The following is a 17,834-nucleotide window of genomic DNA, read 5'->3' on the forward strand; positions in this document are numbered from 1 at the left end:
TAGTTATAGCTTTCCTTGTTACAAAATTCAGAAAAGAAACTTATAGCTGGGCGGTGGTGGCGCATGCCTTTAAACCTAGCACTTGGGAGGCAGAGGCAGGCAGATCTCTGTTAGTTCAAGACCAGCCTGGTCTACAAGAGCTAGTTCCAGGGCTGGAGAGATGGCTCAGCGGTTAAGAGCACTGTCTGCTCTTCCAAAGGTCCTGAGTTCAATTCCCGGCAACCACATGGTGGCTCACAACCATCTGTAATGAGGTCTGGTGTCCTCTTCTGGCCTGCAGGCAGACATACAGACAGAATATTATTATACATAATAAATAAATAAATATTTTAAAAAAAAAAGAGCTAGTTCCAGGACAGGCTCCAAAACCACAGAGAAACCCTGTCTCGAAAAACCAAAAAAAAAAAAAGAAAAGAAACTCATAAAAGGACATGTAAAGCGGGGGGGGAGATAAGGGTCTGGAACTTGCCCTATAGAGGTAAATATCTTACTTAATTTGTGACTAACATGGCTATAACCAAATACAGGTCTTTTCTCTCAGCATAAGAAGATGGAAAGATCTCCCATGCTCATTGATTAATAGGATTAATATTGTAAAAATGGTTATTTTACCAAAAGCAATCTAGAATTTTAATCCTAAATCAAATATGCAATCCAATATCAAAATTCCAACACAATTCTTTAAAGATATTGCAAAGACAATTTTCAGCTTCATGTGGAAACACAAAGAACCCAGGATAGCTAAAATTATCCTGAGTAATTAATAAAAGAAATGCTGAAAGTATTGCTATCCCTGATCTCAAACTGTACTGCAGAGCTATAGTAATAAAAGCAGCATGGTACTGACATAAAAATATATATATCAATCAATGGAATTGAATTGAAGACCCATACATAAATTTATATATCTATGGATACCTGAGTTGTGATAAGCCAGAAATACACACTAGGGAAAAAAGGGCATCTTCAACAAATGGTGCTGGTCAAATTAGATATCTGTGTGTAAAGGAATCCAAATAGATTCATATTTATCTTTCTGCACAAAATGCAAATCCAAATAGATCAAAGACTCCAACATAAAACCAGGTACACAGATTAATAGAAATGGGTTAATTTAAGATATTGAAGCTAGTCAATAAGAAGAGTGAGCTAATAGGCCAAGCAGTGTTGTAACAATACAGTTTCTTTTTTTTGTTTTGTTTTGTTTTGTTTTTGTTTTTCGAGAGAGGGTTTCTCTGTGGTTTTGGAGCCTGTCCTGGAACTAGCTTTTGCAGACCAGGCTGGTCTCGAACTCACAGAGATCCGCCTGCCACAATACAGTTTCTGTGTGATTAATTTGGGTCTGGGTGGCCAGGAAATGAACAAAGAGTCCCTGCCAACAGAATGGCACCTGAACGACTGGGGCTAACCTGCGTGGCAAGCCACACACTTCGGGTCTGGGTGCTTGTATGCCCACTCAGGGTTAGGAGGAAAGTAGCTGAGAGCATGCCTGTAACTCAGCACCCTGGCCTGGGCAAGTGGCTGGATCTGGTCTGCTAGGAGTGCACAGGCAGAAGAGCATGGCAGATTACTGCCACCATACACAGAGATATTTCCAGGTCATGCAATGTGCTGCATGGCAGATTTAGCTATTACTCAGATAAAAAAGGTTTATATGCTTCACGGTGCTACTCAGAGTTGAGGTGATGAGGACGGCTCCCAGCCAGCAGTCCCAGAGCCAGTGGTGAACAGACCTCTGCCATGTTGGACTGGGTGGCAAAAGCAGCCTTAGTCCTAGTCAAGCTGCTTAGTATTTTAAGAAGCAATCCTAGTCAGAAAATTATTACAGATATGCAATAAAGACAAATTCAGATGGAAAAGACCTTCAAATGGGTTATAGTGTTGAATAAATGTACATAGGCTTGAGAGAGAGGAAAAAGAATATAGACAGTTATAAAAGGAAGTAAATGGTTTTAAAAAAATAAAATAAAGTCTTTAAAGAGACAGAGTATAGACATAGATTAAAGGAGTAAAGAAAAATAAGCCATGTAAAGATGGAATATACACAGAGAGTCTGGATTATATATATTATTTTGTTTTCTTTGAACTTTTTGACTGTGAATGAGCTAAGTACAGAGAGATTTGATTCTGGGAGCTGCCAAGTAAAACCAACATATATATTTTAAAGGTATCTTGGCTTCAAAATTTGTGTCTAAGGATATGCTGCTTTGGAAAAGAGGTTCTGCTTTTGTTTCCACAGAGGATGAGAACCTGTGGATTCCTTCCAGACTAATGTTGTTCAATGGAACAAGACCCCCTGAAAGGTCTCTGTAAACCCCTAAAATTACTTCACCCAACAAAAACAGGAAGCAGTTTGAAGAGAACAACATCCAAATTCTCTAAATGATTGTTTATAAATGTTCGTTTACATTTAAAGGGGCATATGATATAGAGATTAATACTTTGCATTGGTATGGATCTTGGTTTATTGATACAAATTTAAGGTTAATTTTGTTATATAAATATCTTGTTTAAGGTATTGTGTTTGTGCAGCTCACTTAAAATTGTAATGTATATAGGACTGGAGAGGTGGCTCAGAGGTTAAGAGCACTGGTTGCTCTTCCAGAGGTCCCGAGTGCAATTCCCAGCAACCACATAGTAAGTCACAACCATCTGTAATGAGATCTGGTGCCCTCTTCTGGCCTACAGGCATACATGCAGAAAGAACACTGTATACATAATAAATAAATCTTAAAAAAATTGTAATGAATAATTAAGACATACAGGTTAATAGATAATTACCTATAATAGTCAAGCTTGTAGTCATGTTAGTTAGGTTTTCTAGATGTACAGAGATATATTTCAGATGAATAGTTATTCTTCAAACCTTCCAAAGACTAACAGAATATGGCATTTAAAATGTTTTAAGAACTTAGGAATTTTCATGACAATGAGACACATCTGCTCCTGGCAGCACTAATCTTCTGCACAGGAAAAAGCAGCAGCCTACAGAGCAGGAAAAGACTTAGAAATTACATATCTGATAAAGGGCTAATATCCAAAATACGTAAAGAACTAAAAAAAAAAACCCCTAGATATCAAGAAAACAAATAATCCAAATTAAAAATGGAGTACAAATCTTAAACAGAATCCTCAAAAGAGGTAACTCAAATGGCTGAGAAACACTTAAAGACATGTTCAACATTCCTAATAATTAGGAAAATACAAATCAAAACTACTTCAAAATTTTATCTTACACTGTCAGAATGGCCAAGATCAATAAAACAAGTGATAGATTATGCTGGCAAGGATGTGGGGTAAGGGAAGCAATCATCCATTGCTGTGGGAGTGCAAACTTGCACAGCCTGTATGGAAATCAGCGTGGCAGTTTCTCATGAAGATGGGAATTGATCTGCCTCAAGACCCAGCTATACCATTCCTGCACATATACCCAAAGGACATATACCTTCATCCTACCCCAGAGACACTTGCTCAACCATGTTCATTGCTGCTCTATTCATAATAGCCAGAAATTGGGAACAACCTAGATGTCCCTCAATGGATTAATGGATAAGAAAATGTGGTGCATTTACACAATGGAATATTCCTCAGCCATCAAAAAATAAAATAATAGTCAGGTGGTGGTGCACACATCTTTAATCCCAGCACTCGGGAGGCAGAGGAAGGCAGATCTCTGGGAGCTGGAGGCCAGCCTGGCCTATAGAACTAGTTCCAGGACAGCCAGGGCTACATAAAGAAACCCTGACTCAAAAAACAAAAACAAACAAACAACAACACAATGAACAAAAAGAAAAGAAAAAATTACAGGAAAATGTAAGGAATCAGAAAAATACCATCCTGAGTGAGGTTAACCCAGACCGAGAAAGGCAAGCAGGGTATGTATTAGCTTATATGTAGATATTAACTGTTAAGTCAATATAACTAAACTACAATATGGAGCCACAGAAGCTGTGTGTGTGTGTGTGTGTGTGTGTGTGTGTGTGTGTGTGTGTGCAGATAGAGCTCCCTAGGGAAATACAATAATAGATAGTTGTGGATGAATGGATGGTGGAGCACTGGAGCCTGAGAGTCAAATGAGGAGTGGAATGAAGGCTGGGATGAGGGAGAGAATGTGGAAAGAGACAGCTAAAATTCAGGGCCTTCAAAGGATAGTATAAAAACCTAATACCGTAGAAGCTTTGTTATATATATATATATATATATATATATATATATATATATATATATACTGTTTAAATGAAATTACCAATTAACAGGGAAGACAGAGTCCCAGCTGGACCTCACCAAATGAAGCTTTCAGTACTTTTTTGGGCTACACTCATTGAGGTCTTATCCCACACAACTTCGGTTGTGATCAAGACTATAGGCTTCTCTCCCCAAACTGATGGCTAGGCCCCTGTGCTGAAGACAACATCTACACAACTCACTGAACGTGGAGAAGTCAAGCTGGTGCCTATGTAGATCCTTACCCTTACATGCCGGCGTCTCTTGTACAGGAAGGTACTGTACAAGCTACTGAAGGAGAAACATAAACACAACCCAGCTACAAGCCGGGCGGTGGTGGTGCACACCTTTAATCCCAGCATTTGGCTTGGAGGCAAAGGCAGGCAGATCTCTGTGAGTTCGAGACCAGCCTGGTCTACAAGAGCTAGTTCCAGGACAGGCTCCAAACCACAGAGAAACCCTGTCTTAAAAAAACCAAAAAAAAAAAAAAAAAAACAACCCAGCTCCAAACACTTTCATCTGTAATTGGTCCTGCCTACAAGTATGCTAGTACAATGGTTACTGTTGTTCTCATGAAACACCATGACCAAAAGGAAGTGGGGAAGGAAAGGGCTTAGTTAGCTTACACTTCTACATCACAGTTTACCATCAAATGAATCAGGACAGGAACTCAAGCAGGGTAGGAACCTGGAGGCTACAGCTGGTGCAGAAGCCATGGAGGGGTGCTGCTTACTGACTTGCTCCTTATGGCTTGCTCAGCCTGCTTGCTTTTTTTTCATCTTTTTCCCAAAATGCCAGTACATGCAGTAGAGACAAATCCCAGTGCCATTATCATTGGCCCCTCAGTCTTCCCCATTTGTCAACCACATTCAGAGGGTCCAGTTTGATCCCATGCTCGTTCAGTCCCAGTCCAGCTGGCTTTGGTGAGCTCCCATTAGCTCAGGCATACTGTCTCAGTGGGTGAACCAACCCTTCGTGGTCCTGACTTCCTTGCTCATATTCTCCCTCCTTCCACTCTTCAGCTGGACCTTGGGAGCTCTGTCCAGTGCTCCGATGAGGGTCTCTGTCTCTGTCTCCATCCATTGCCCGCCGGATGAAGGTTCTATGGTGATAGTCAAGATAGTCATCAGTCTGACTATGGGACAAGGCCAGTTCAGGCACCTTCTCCATATCCAAAACTTTTATCTCATTTTATGAACTTAAACAAATTCTTGTAAGCTTCAGGGAGTCAATGTTGGAGGGGGCTGCTTGTTCATCCCGGCTGCCCAGAACCGAAATAATCATGCAGAAATTGTATTAACTAAATCGCTGCTTGGCCCATTAGCTCTAGCTTCTTATTGGCTAACTCCTACATCTTAATTTAACCCATCTCCATTAATCTATGCATCACCACAAGGTCTTCGTGGCCAACTAGCAAAGTTTCAGCACATCTATCTCCCATGGCAGCTCCATGACTTCTCTCTAAGTCATCCCTCTTCCTCCCAGCATTTAGTTTAGTACCCCCCCCCCCCCGCCTACCTAAGTTCTTCCCTATCAACAGGCCAAGACAGTTTCTTTATTCATTAACCAATAAAAGCAACACATAGACAGAAGGACCCCCCCCCCACCAAGTCAACTTGGATGCACTTCTCGCAGATCAAATAAACTCATAAGTAGTGTCAATCAACAGCCTGTTTCCCCACCCACCTATTCTACCTATTCCTGAGACTGGTCTCTCTCTCTCTCTCTCTCTCTTTCTCCCTCCCTCCCTCCCTCCCTGGTCTCGGGATTCTCCTCCCCCAGCTACCAGGCCCTTGGGTCTGGAAGTTTCAAATGTACACCTAAGCTAAAAATTTCCCCTAAACTCCTTAACCTTACCTTCTGCTCCCTAGTCCATCTATCCCAGCTGATTTCAAACTGACTGTCCACCACTCCAGCAACTCCCCAGCCAGCCACAGGTGCTCCCTTGAAATCTGCATCCCAGAAGGCTCCAAAGTGGTTAGCCTCAGGGGGTCCAGCATCATAGACTGCTACCGCGAGGCCTGCACTTCTGAAGCCTCAGATGGTTACACAGGCAGAGCTTGGGCAGTGAACTCTCTCTCCTCCTGGCCTTGTCCTGAATTCCAGCTTCCTTGGGTCCCCAATAATGATGCCCCCAATGCTAGCAGGAGATTGTCATAGAGTAGATTATATGTCACCCCTTATCATTTATTATCAACAAAAAGGTCTCAAACCCAGGACAAACGGCTGAGGTGCCTATTTAACCATCAGGTTTTCCCAGAATCCCCCAGTCCCTACCTGTTACAGGGTTTGACTAGCATACCAGCCCAGGGCCTGGGTGTCCTTCCTCCAGAGCTTGTTCCCTATAAAACCCAACCATTTTTGCTATGTGGTCCTTTTTATCTTTTACTCTCTTGGCTTCTTGGTCTCCTGGCTCTCCCCTTCCACCTCTCACATGACCTGGCTCAGGGTCATGCCCATTCTGGCCTTTCCCAGATGCCTCTGCCTCTGACTAGGCTTTCCTTCACATCTACAATAAACTTTCTTCTCTACCGTACCCTAGAGACAATCATAGCCTCCTTTTTTATTTCTTTTTTTTTTTCATTCAGGATGTGAGGATGCATTCGTGTAGATGTCCTGATGTCCAGAGTCATCCTCCCCTGCTCTTCACCTTATTCATGAGTCAGGATCTCTCAATCAAACCCAGAGCACATCAATAAGGCTAGCTTTGCTAGTCGGGCTGCTCTGAGAAGGCTGGCATTACTTTGGCATTTAAGGGGGTTCTGGGGATTGAACTGGGATCCTCAATGTTGGGAATCTCCACTCCAGTCTCAAATCTCACTCCTCCATTCCAAACCTGGTACAGATGTTCTGTTGGGAACTTGGCCCCTCTCCTCCCATTCCATACCCTGCCCTCGGAAAGCCAGCTAAGAATCAGTTCCTCCCCAGGAGCTGCTGGAGACCATGCCTACAGGGTATTTATGATCTGGGAGTTGCTTTGCTCTGTTTATCAAATCTGGTCTTATTAATTTGGTTTGATCTGTCTTATTGCATTGGCGGAGGAACCCCCAACTTGGGGTTTTTCTCCTTTACCCTCAAAGTCATCTCCCCAGATCATGCCTGGCATTTTTATACAAGATTCTGGGGCTTGAATTCAGGTCCTCATGCTTTGAGGCAAGCTACCTCCCCCACCTCAAGGAAAGATGTTCTTTATTCTTCCCAGCTTTTTTCCACTAGGGACAGTGAAGATCTCTGTTAGCTCCTAGAGCCTAGGGCTATGGGTCCTTCCTTTAAAAACAGGGCTCCCACCACTTGCTTGACGTCCTGGGTTGCCAGGGCAGTAAGAAAAGACTGGAACAGTCTATTCTAGTTCAAGAAGCAGATAAGGAGATTAACTAACAGCAAGTGTAATTTAAAACGGGGGTGGGGAGGTGGGGGTGGGGTAAATGCTAGATAGGAAAAAAAAAAAAACAAGGATGTAAAGTCAGAAAAGTACCTGGGAGGTCTGGGCAGGCCTTTCTGAGGAAGTAATATCTGAACTGAGAGCGGAATGATGAAAGGAAGCAGCCAAGTGGAAAAGAAGCATATAAAAAGGCCCTGTGGGTAGGAGATGCTCGGTGCGCTATGGTGGACCTACGAAGGCAAAACGGTCTCGTTTCCTCCCCACATGGCCTGGAAGTCTTTCTGGGGCTTTTACGAGGGGTGACAAGGAGGAGATAGCTGGGGAGAAGCGCTGCTGCGAGCTAGGCAGTTGAAGCCTCTGCTTCCCAAGCCTCATTCTCCCCTCTTGGCCTCTCAGCTCAAACAAGGGAAGTGAGGGCCCCTGCCACCTGTGGAGTCCCCTGAGGTTTGCCTGGGGCAAACAGGAAGTCACAGCCCAGTTGAGACAGGCCTGGGACTCAACTTAAGAAAGCTTGTCTCTGGGGTATCTAGGGTTTCCTTTCAGGACGTCATCAGTGAAAGGCCCAGGCACACACAGGCTATCTTCCTCTAGTTCTCATACACACAGAGGCACACACTTGCACACACACACACATGCACAACAGACACAGACACACAGGCACACACATGCACAACACACACAGGCACACACACACACACACACACACACACACACGCACAAACTACTGAACCACCTTCTCTGTGTGACTTTAGAGAATGCCTTTCCCTTCCTGAGGCTTAAACCCCCATTTCCATGAATCTCCTTTGTAGCTGGAAGATTAAAGGAACCCTAACCAGAAGTCATTTCCAAAGACCCCTGCAAAGAGTGACAGTGGCTCTTGCCCCATACAGCTGTCCACCCTTCTCAGCGTTGACTGATGTGTCCCCAGAACCCTCTCTGGGGTCAGCTCTCTTACTAACTTGCTTAGAGATGAAGACATTTAATCATGGTTTTGCAGCAGCTAATGACTCCACTCTCAGGCTGATACTGTCTCTCAGAAACTGAACTGTAGTCTGGGCCAAAAAGACACACACACACACACATCCCATCCCCTTACATCACACACCAGCCCCCCACACCACACAGACACAAACATACACACCCCATACACCAAACATACATATACATACACACACACCACATACACATCTCCCCACTACCACACACATACACACACACCACACACATACTCCATACACCAAACACATCCTCCACACACATACACACGCACCGCACATATACACACCTCCACATACACACACTACACACATATCCCACCACCCTACACCACACAACATCCCAGCCCTCCACACCACAGATACACAAACATATGCACCCCATACACCAAACATACACACACACAAACACACACTACACATACACACACAAACACACACTACACACACACACACACACACACACACACACTACACATACACACACACACTTTTTTTTCCTGTTCTGGAACCTGGGGAATTGTATATGGTAAGCAAGTGCTCTGTCATTGAGTTACATTACATACCCAGCTCACGATTTCTTTTCTTTTCTTTTCTTTTTTTTTTTGAGGGGGATTGAGTCAGGGTCTCGCTATGTAGCCCTGGCTGGCCTGAAACTCCCAGAGATCAGAACTGGAACTGCTGCTGCCTCCCAGTTGCTGGGATTAAAGGATTAAAGGTGTTTGCCACTATGTATGCCTGCTTGGCTTTCTTTTTTGAAATGGGGTCTTGCTATGTAGCCCAAACTGGAATGAAACACAATATGTGGTATTCATGTGTGTGTGTCTGTGTGTGTGTCTGTGTGTGTGTGTGTGAGTATGTGGTAGCAGGATTGAATCTAGGGTCTTGTATATACTCTATCACTGAACCATGTCCCCAGCTTTTTATTTTTTCTAATTTATTTATTTATTTATTTTGGTTTTTTGAGACAGGGTTTTTCTGTAGCTTTTGGTGCCTGTCTTGGAACTAGCTCTTGTAGACCAGGCTGGACTTGAACTCACAGAGATCCGCCTGCCTCTGCCTCCCGAATGCTGGGATTAAAGATTTGCGCCACCGCCGCTCAGCTACCCGAGCTTTTTAAAAAATATTTTTAAGTTTTCAGACAGGGTACACAGCTGTGACATATATACAGAGTGCCTAGACTCCTAACAGTGGGAACGGGGGCTGTATCCAACTCTTTTACTGGCTTCTGGGACCCTACTCCTCATACTCCCCAACCTTAATATATGGGAAGGTATTTAGTGTTACTGCAACTATGCCGTGTTTTGTTGATAGTTATGGAAGACCTGCCCTTTCCTAAACAGAAATAGAGGAGGGAATTGGGGGGTGGGAACAGAGGGGAGATTGGGGGAGAGAGACTGGGAAGAGAAGAGAAAGGAGAAACTGCAGCCGGGATGTAAACTAAACAAACAAACAAACAAATAAATATTTTTATTAATTTTTTTTTTCCAGGCAGATCTTATTAAGTAGTTTAGAATGGCCTTGAACTCATTCTGCAGTCCAAGATGGCCTTGACTTTTGTGATCCTCTCAAGTAGCTGGAATTATAGGACTGGATCACCATGTCCAATATAAAGTCCTAATAACTATGCACAGATGAGAGAGAAAAAAAGGTGGAAGCCAGGCAGGTGGCACATGCCCCTAATTCCATCACTTGGGAGCCAGAGGTATGACAGGATCAGAGTCAGGAGAAGGGAAGATAAAGGAAAAGAAGGGAAACCAGGTATCTGTATCCACTATTTGATAAATATTTACCAGCAGCCACTATGTGGAAAACTCTGTGTGTGCAGCGGTGAAGATGTTAGCCTTGCCCATGGGACTTCCGTGCTAAAACATAGCAAGGCCACTTACTTGGGCTAAGTGCTGGGTGACAAGGAGGGAGCAACTGCCGTGGATCTGGAAGACTGCCTGCAGAAGGGGGCCTAAGGTGTGACCACTCCTTTCCTCTACAGGGGGACTGCCACCACCCCCACAGACACCCACGGTTCATTGCCCACCAGCCTCCGGCTTGCCCCAGCATCCTCTGCGCGGCCACACAGAAGCTGAGTGCCCCGGGGAGCCTGGCTACCATGCCATCTCCTCTCCCCCTCTCCTTCCTTCTCTTCCTTACCTTTGTAGGAAGCAGGACCCAGAAGCCGGTACAGGTGGAGATAGAAGGTATGTCTGTCTGTGCCTCTGAAGGGAAGGAGCTGAGCTTGGAAGCCTGGGTTCTGGGTTGAGGGACTGGCCTCCTCTGCTCCTCCATTTTCTTATTTGTAAACCTCTGGGATGAGTTAGAAGAGACCCTCAGGGCTTCCCATATGGTGAACTTTTGGGGTCCTATGGCTTATAAGGAGGGAAGGGGGGCTGGGGCTCCCCTCTTCCTCTCCCCACAGAGGGAGGCAATCTTGTGCTGCCGTGCCTCTCGGACCCCCCACCTGTCTCTTCTGAGAAGCTGGCCTGGTATCGAGGAAATCAGTCTACACCCTTCTTGGAGCTGAGCATAGGGTCCCCAGGCCTGGGCCTGCAGGTGGGGCCCCTGGGAGTCTTGCTAGTTATTGTCAATATCTCGGACCATATGGGGGGCTTCTACCTGTGCCAGAAGAGGCCCTCTTTCAAGGATACCTGGCAGCCTGCCTGGACGGTGACCGTGGAGGATAGTGGTGAGTGGCTGGCTGGGCTGGGTAGTGGGTGTTGCTTAGAGAGGGGCTCTCCGCGGACAGTGGAAGGTCTTTGGCCAAGGTGGGGCAACAGCCACTGAGGAGGAAGGGGTTCTAGGCAGCTGGTTCCTATGGCTTGATAACTGCTCTGAGCTATCCCACACCTCTGACTCGCAATTCTGTCAGCCATAAGTGCTTTCTCTCTGTATCTGACTCTGCCTTTCTGGGTCTCTGTATCTTCCCCCACCCCATCTTATGTTCTATGTATGGTTTGGGGTTTCTTCCTAGGGGAGCTGTTCCGCTGGAATGCTTCAGATATAGGGGACCTGAAATGTGGCCTGAAGAACAGGTCCTCAGGGAGCCATAGCCCCGCTTCTGGTTCCCGCAACAAATCCCAGCTGTATGTGTGGGCGAAAGACCATCCTGAGGTCGTGCGGACAGAGCCTGTATGTGCCCCACAGAGGGTTAGTCTGAATCAGAGTCTAATCAACCAAGGTAAGGGGACAGTGCTGAGGGGACGCTGGGACCTGGAGGGTTTGAGGAGATGAGACCCCATGGTTTATACTTTCGTTATCTTTTATTTCCCTGCTCTAGATCTCACTGTACCCCCTGGCTCCACAGTTTGGCTCTCCTGTGGGGTACCCCCTGTCCCAGTGAAAAGAGGCTCCATCTCCTGGGTCCATGTACATCCTAGGTCTAAAGTTCCATTACTGAACCTAAGCCTTGGGGAAGAGCACCCAAGCAGAGAGATGTGGGTTTGGGGGCCTCATCTGTCACTGCCTCAAGCCACATCTTTAGATGAAGGTACCTATTATTGTCTCCATGGAGGCCTGACCATCGAGATGCATGTGAAGGTCATTGCAAGGTCAGGTAGGGTTTCTCTCTATTCTGGGAATCTGTGTGGAGCTCCTGGAGGAACTGGAAGGTTTAGGAAGAACTGTGGTTCAGTAGAGTGTGTACTTAGCATGTATGAGGTTCTGGGTTCCAACCTTAGTACTGTGTGTGTTTGTGTGCGTGTGCGCGCACACGCATGTGTGGGTATGTAGTGACAGACAGACAGACAGACAGAAAGACAGACACTAGGGCTGGTAGTGCACAACAGTAACCCTAGAACTTGGGAGGCTGAGGCATGAATATAAGTTCTAAGCCAGCCTAGCACTAAACCAGCTTCAAACCTCATCCCAAACGCCAATTTGTACATTGAATCCTAATTTTAGCTCTTTGTGCATCGCTTCTGATAACTAGTTTTTCTGGGTTTTCTCCTGTGAGCTTCCGTGGCCTCTTCCTTCCCAGCCCCTCCCTGTTAGAGCCCTGGGCCTTGTACCCACTCCTATCCACACTCTCTTCTCATCATCCTGTGGCTCCTAATTCCCATGCCTCCATCCCTACCCTGGGCTCCACACTCCCTGTACCCAGCCATCTCCTGGAACTGCCGTTTGATGTCCCATGGACATTTCAGGCTTACTATATAAAGTCAAACCCAGCATCTTTTCTGCCTCTACTCTACAGGGTGGCTCTGCACACGTGGAGCACCCAAGAGAAGCTACCTGGGTCCATGTGCCCAAGCTTCGGAACTTGACTTTCTTCCTTGTCCTCACTCCATCTGTCAAATCGGTCACCATGTTCTGTCTTTGCTGTCTCTTAATACAACCCTACCACGCTATCCTGACCACAGCCCTTAAATGCTACAGCAACTTCCACTCCAAACTTGATCTCGAGATGTACTGGATCTCAGCTCTAACTTGGTAGACTCACCTTTGCCCTACATTTTGACCTTGATTATCCTTAGGTGCAGAATTAACTTAATCCTGACATTTCTTGGTTAATACCCATGCTTTGTGTGTGTGTAGTTTGTTACTACAGTGTCTTGTGATCTGTGTCAGGCTCTGTGGCACAATCCCTGTCCTCCTGGGAATAACAGTTTCTTAGTGGAAGGGAGAAGAGCCCTCTGCAGAGCTCAGGGCTTTAAGGCTGTGTCTTGCTTTGGTCTCACAGACATATGTCCTTTGAGGGGCTGGGGAGTAAATTAGATGTACGATCCTTGTCTTATAGCTCCTCCCTCCTTGCAGTGTGGACCTGGCTGTTGGAAACTGGTGGATGGAGGATTCCAGTTGTGACTATAGCGTATCTCATCTTCTGTCTGGTTTCTCTGGTGGCTTTTCTCTATCTTCGAAGAGGTGAGTCATGCCCCCCAGTTGTCCCAAATTCTACCCAGTCTTTCCCAGAATAAGCTCACACTGAGTGATCTGACACGTCCCAGAGCCCTGTCCCTCTTTCTTTAGTGCCTCTCAAACTTCCCAGGGCCTCTGGTGTTTGTACAGCCATCTCCTCTATTGACCCAAGGGACCTCCCTGTGTCTCCCAAATTCTCCTGCCAGGCAGTCCTGCTTCTGATCCATCTCTTTAAATCCCACCAGTCCTTATCCAGAAGAGGAAAAGAAAGCGAATGACGGACCCTGCCAGGAGGTAAAGTAGCGGACCCTGCCAGGAGGTAAAGTAGCGGGGTCCTTTGGCCACAAATGTTACATTCTTTCTTCCATCCTGCACGCCTTGGCACCATCTCTGTTGGCTGAAATATTACCCAAGTTCAGAGGCTGCCTCCAAAATCACCTTCCTTGGCATGGTCCCAAACTCACTGGTAGACTGTCCCTACACGTTAACCACTGGAAGAGAGCAGAACTGAGACTGCCTATACTGTTTAGCCTCCAGGTGTACCAACCCTTTCTCCCTCCAGATTCTTCAAAGTGACCCCTCCCTCAGGAAACGGGACCCAGAACCAGTACGGGAATGTGCTCTCCCTTCCTACATCCACCTCTGGCTCGGGTGAGGGACTCTTGGGGGGGCCTTTGACTCAGACCCTTCCCTCCAGAGCTAGCCAACTGCGCATGGTCATTTCTCCAGTCTTCGAGAGCAGAGCCTTCCCCAGAGCAGAGCCCAGTGCGAGTTCCGCCAGATCAGTCAAGTCTGGTGCCTGGATCTTGGCCAGAACACAACCTTGTCCTAGAACTGAGACTTTAGATCCCTTTCCCATGGTTCAAAGCCAGTTACCCAGGTGCTCAGAGGCTGACTGCAGAGCCTAAAGCATTGTTTCCTTTCTGGCTTGTCTGATGACCATTTTAAAATGCTCTTCTCATCAGCCCATCAGCGTTGGGCTGCTGGCCTGGGGAGTACCAGCGGGTCCTATGGAAATCCACGCATTGAAGTCCAGGACACTGGAGCTCAGAGCCATGAATCAGGTCAGACTGAAGGGTAGTTCTTCACCTTGAGAATGTTGGAGCAGCCTGCTGTGGTATCAGTGGACTGGGGGTGGAGGAGGAGAGCTAGAGATAACCTTCCACACCCATTCCAAACTCAGGGCTGGAAGAAGGGGAGGCCTATGAAGAGCCGGACAGTGAGGATGGCTCAGAGTTCTACGAGAACGACTCCAACCTTGGGCAGGACCAGATTTCTCAGGGTGAGGCCCCACTCCCCCTGGTCCCAACACTTCCCCGACTGCGGACCTTTGTTAGCGATGCTGCCCTTTCTCTATCAGATGGTAGTGGCTATGAGAACCCTGAGGATGAGCCCATAGGTCCAGAGGAAGAAGACTCCTTCTCTAACGGTAACGTGGGGTCCTTGTGGGGCTGGTGGCCAGGAGGATATGCTTGTGCTGCAGAACTCCTAACACACAGGAGCCCTGCTTGAGATCTCTCTCCCACAGCCGAGTCTTACGAAAACGCAGATGAGGAGCTGGCCCAACCAGCTGGCAGGACAATGGGTGTGTATGTGTGTGTGTGTGTGTGTGTGTGTGTGAGTGAAATCACTCTGGGATGAGGCTGGAGGCCAGGAAAAAAAGTGACCACGAGTCTCTTCTTGTTTCAGACTTCCTGAGCCCCCACGGATCTGCCTGGGACCCCAGCCGGGAAGCATCCTCGCTTGGTGAGAGATGTTTAGGAAGACTCTTCTTTAATCAATTTAGGCTGATATAATATTTTTTTAAAAAGATTTATTTATTTATTTATTTATTATGTATACAGTGTTTGTCTGTATATTTGCTGGCCCAAAGAGGGTACCAGGTCTCATTACAGATGGTTGTGAGCCACCATGTGGTTGCTGGGAATTGAACTCAGGACCTCAGGAAGAGCAGTCAGTGCTCTTAACCTCTGAGCCATCTCTCCAGCCTCCGAGGCTGATATAATCTTAACTCTGACCCCAAGCCCAAGATCAACCCTTGTCTTAGACTTCATTCCCGCCTCTGACTTCTACCCTCTATCCAGTTTTCCTAGTATTTATATCGTCTCTACTCTTGAACATCAATGTTGACCCAAATGGGCCTGACAGAGTTGCTCATGCCTGACAGCCCAGCCTGTAGAGGCTGAGGCAGGAAGATGGCCATGGGTTTGAGGCTAGCCTGGGGTACTTAGTAAATTCCAGGCCAGCCTAGACTGAAACCTTGTAACAAAGATGAAACAAAAAATACCCAACTAACCAACAAAGAAGTTGAAGGCAATGTTTTCCTGCCTGAAGTTTGATCTCTACCAAACCCGGTCTAATGCAGTCTTAACCCTGACTCCCGCTGTCCTGTCTGTATAATTTCCTGTGATCTTGAATTACTCTGACTCCTCCCAATTCTCTTCTTGACCCTTCCTTTGGCCTTGACCATCCTACAACTGAGTAGGATCTTTTTATTGTTGTTGTTTTGTTTGTTTTTCGAGTTGGATTTCTCTCTGTAGCTCTGACTGTCCTGGAACTCACTCTGGAGGTCAGGCTGGCCTGGTCTTGAACTCACAGAGATCCGCCTGCCTCTGCCCACTAAGTGATGGGGTTAAAGGTGTGTACCATCATGCCCAGTTCTGAGTAGGATCTTGATGCCAAACAAATCATTCCTAGTTTGACATGAGAAGCTTCCATTTTCCCTTGTCTGGCTCCTGCCTTGTGGTAGGCAGCACTCCCCTCCCCCAAATCCCAGTAGAGCTTCTGAGTCTCCAAACCATTCCCTATCTAAGCAGGGTCCCAGTCCTACGAGGATATGAGAGGGATCCTGTATGCAGCTCCCCAGCTCCGATCGATTCGGTCTGGTCCCAGTCATGAGGAAGGTGGGTGCTTCTGCATGTTCCTAGTGGTCCTCTGGACCACCCTCCTCCTGCCTTTTCCCCATGTTTATATTTTCCTTTCTCCTGGTCTTATCCAGATGCAGACTCTTATGAAAACATGGACAAGTCTGATGATCCAGAACCAGCATGGGGAGGAGAGGACCACATGGGGACTTGGGATACCAGATGACTCCCAAGTGACTAGGTGAGCCGGATACTGCCCCTAGGAGAGGAGAGGAAGAGGGAGATAAACAAGGGTGCAGTTCTGGCTTGTGGGGAGCGGAAGAGGAGGGGTTTCCAGGGCCTGGTGGAAGGGATCGGTCTCCTGCCCATTGTTGTTTTTTTCTACATAGCCTGGGCTTCCTCAGCTTCTAAGAACTACATCCAACTCTGAAATCTGGAGGTCCCAAGCAGATGGTGTCAGTTAATGAAATAACCTTGTTTAGGATGTGTAGACACGGACATACACCCACATTCCTACACGCGTACAAACGAAGCTTCCTACCTACCCTTTTCTGTTTCCCCCCAAATAAATTCAATGAGCCAGTCAAGTTCTCTGAAGCCATGCCCTTGTGTGGGAGAGGAAGGAATCACCTAGAGGGAGGAGGGCTGCCGTTTGAATGCAGCCTGGCCCCGGCCTTCCCAGGCCTTGACAACAGCCACTTTCTGAACACCCAGGGATGCGCATCTGTTTATTCACCATCCAGCTGCTGTCCCATGAGGAAGAGGCAGTGATGGCATTGGCGGTCTGTTAGAAAGCAGTATCCAGCATCACTACAGATTTTTTTTTTGTCTTCTCTATTCTGAACATTAACATCTATGAGTCATTCCATTCTTACAGTAAGGTCACAAATTGATTGAGTATGCCAGGATTTATCAAAGTAAATTTATGTACGGAATTGAAGGGCTGTTTGTTGTTTGTTTGTTTGTTTTCGAGACAGGGTTTCTCTGTAGCTTTGGAGCCTGTCCTGGAACTAGCTCTTGTAGACCAGGCTGGCCTCGATTAAAGGTGTGCACCACCACCGCCCGGCTGTGTGTGAATTTTTGAGATGAGATTTTGATATATATTGTATTTAGGGTTTCTATTTCTGGAATAAACAACCACAACTAGTCCATCACTCAGGAGAGTCAGGGCAGGAACTCAAGGCAGGATTTGGAGCAGGAGCTGATGCAGAGGACATGAAGGAGTGCTGCTCACTGGCTTATACCCCATGACTTGCTCAGACTGCTTTCTTAGACCTTCCAGGACCACTTACCTAGGAGTGACAATGCCCACAATGGACTGGGCCCTCTGAAATTCTTAATCAAAAAAAGGCCCTACAGACGTATGCACAGACCAACTGATGGAGGCCTTTTCTCTATTTAGAATCTTTCTTCCTAAATGACTTGATATTTTGTAAAACTGACCTTTTCTCTTGGTACTGGGACCAAACCTAGGGCCTCACACAATGTTGTCGAGAACACTTTGTAACCCAGTTATAGTCG

At 46.4% G+C, this 17,834-nt stretch overlaps 1 protein-coding gene across 2 annotated transcripts; it reads left to right on the plus strand.

Annotated features, from left to right (window-relative positions):
* The first annotated feature begins 10,687 nt into the window (after nt 1–10,687).
* On the plus strand, nt 10,688–17,302 carry Cd19 (CD19 molecule). Of its 2 annotated transcripts, none has more exons than XM_041666930.1 (15): nt 10,688–10,796; nt 11,015–11,281; nt 11,567–11,773; nt 11,873–12,148; nt 13,348–13,455; nt 13,695–13,743; nt 14,012–14,100; nt 14,415–14,513; nt 14,633–14,731; nt 14,810–14,878; nt 14,978–15,034; nt 15,139–15,195; nt 16,263–16,352; nt 16,448–16,554; nt 16,703–17,302. In XM_041666930.1, the coding sequence occupies exons 1-14, from the start codon at nt 10,709–10,711 to the stop codon at nt 16,537–16,539; spliced, it is 1,647 nt and encodes a 548-aa protein (XP_041522864.1). In that variant the 5' UTR covers nt 10,688–10,708; the 3' UTR covers nt 16,540–16,554; nt 16,703–17,302. The 2 variants fall into 2 exon arrangements, with proteins under 2 accessions (XP_041522864.1, XP_041522865.1); XM_041666931.1 differs by having other exon boundaries at nt 16,266–16,352.
* Nucleotides 17,303–17,834: the final 532 nt, after the last annotated feature.

Source organism: Microtus oregoni, unplaced genomic scaffold (genome assembly GCF_018167655.1).
Source record: "Microtus oregoni isolate MIOR12 unplaced genomic scaffold, Mior012 000016F_ref0000370, whole genome shotgun sequence".
Lineage (NCBI taxonomy): Eukaryota > Metazoa > Chordata > Mammalia > Rodentia > Cricetidae > Microtus > Microtus oregoni.

Coding starts and splice junctions, on each gene's coding strand:
- Cd19 (XM_041666930.1), top strand. CDS start 10,709: ATGCCATCTCCTCTCCCCCTCTCCTTCCTTCTCTTCCTTACCTTTGTA. Junction 14,101..14,414: donor TACATCCACCTCTGGCTCGG/GTGAGGGACTCT, acceptor TCTTCTCATCAG/CCCATCAGCGTTGGGCTGCT. Junction 16,353..16,447: donor TGGTCCCAGTCATGAGGAAG/GTGGGTGCTTCT, acceptor GGTCTTATCCAG/ATGCAGACTCTTATGAAAAC.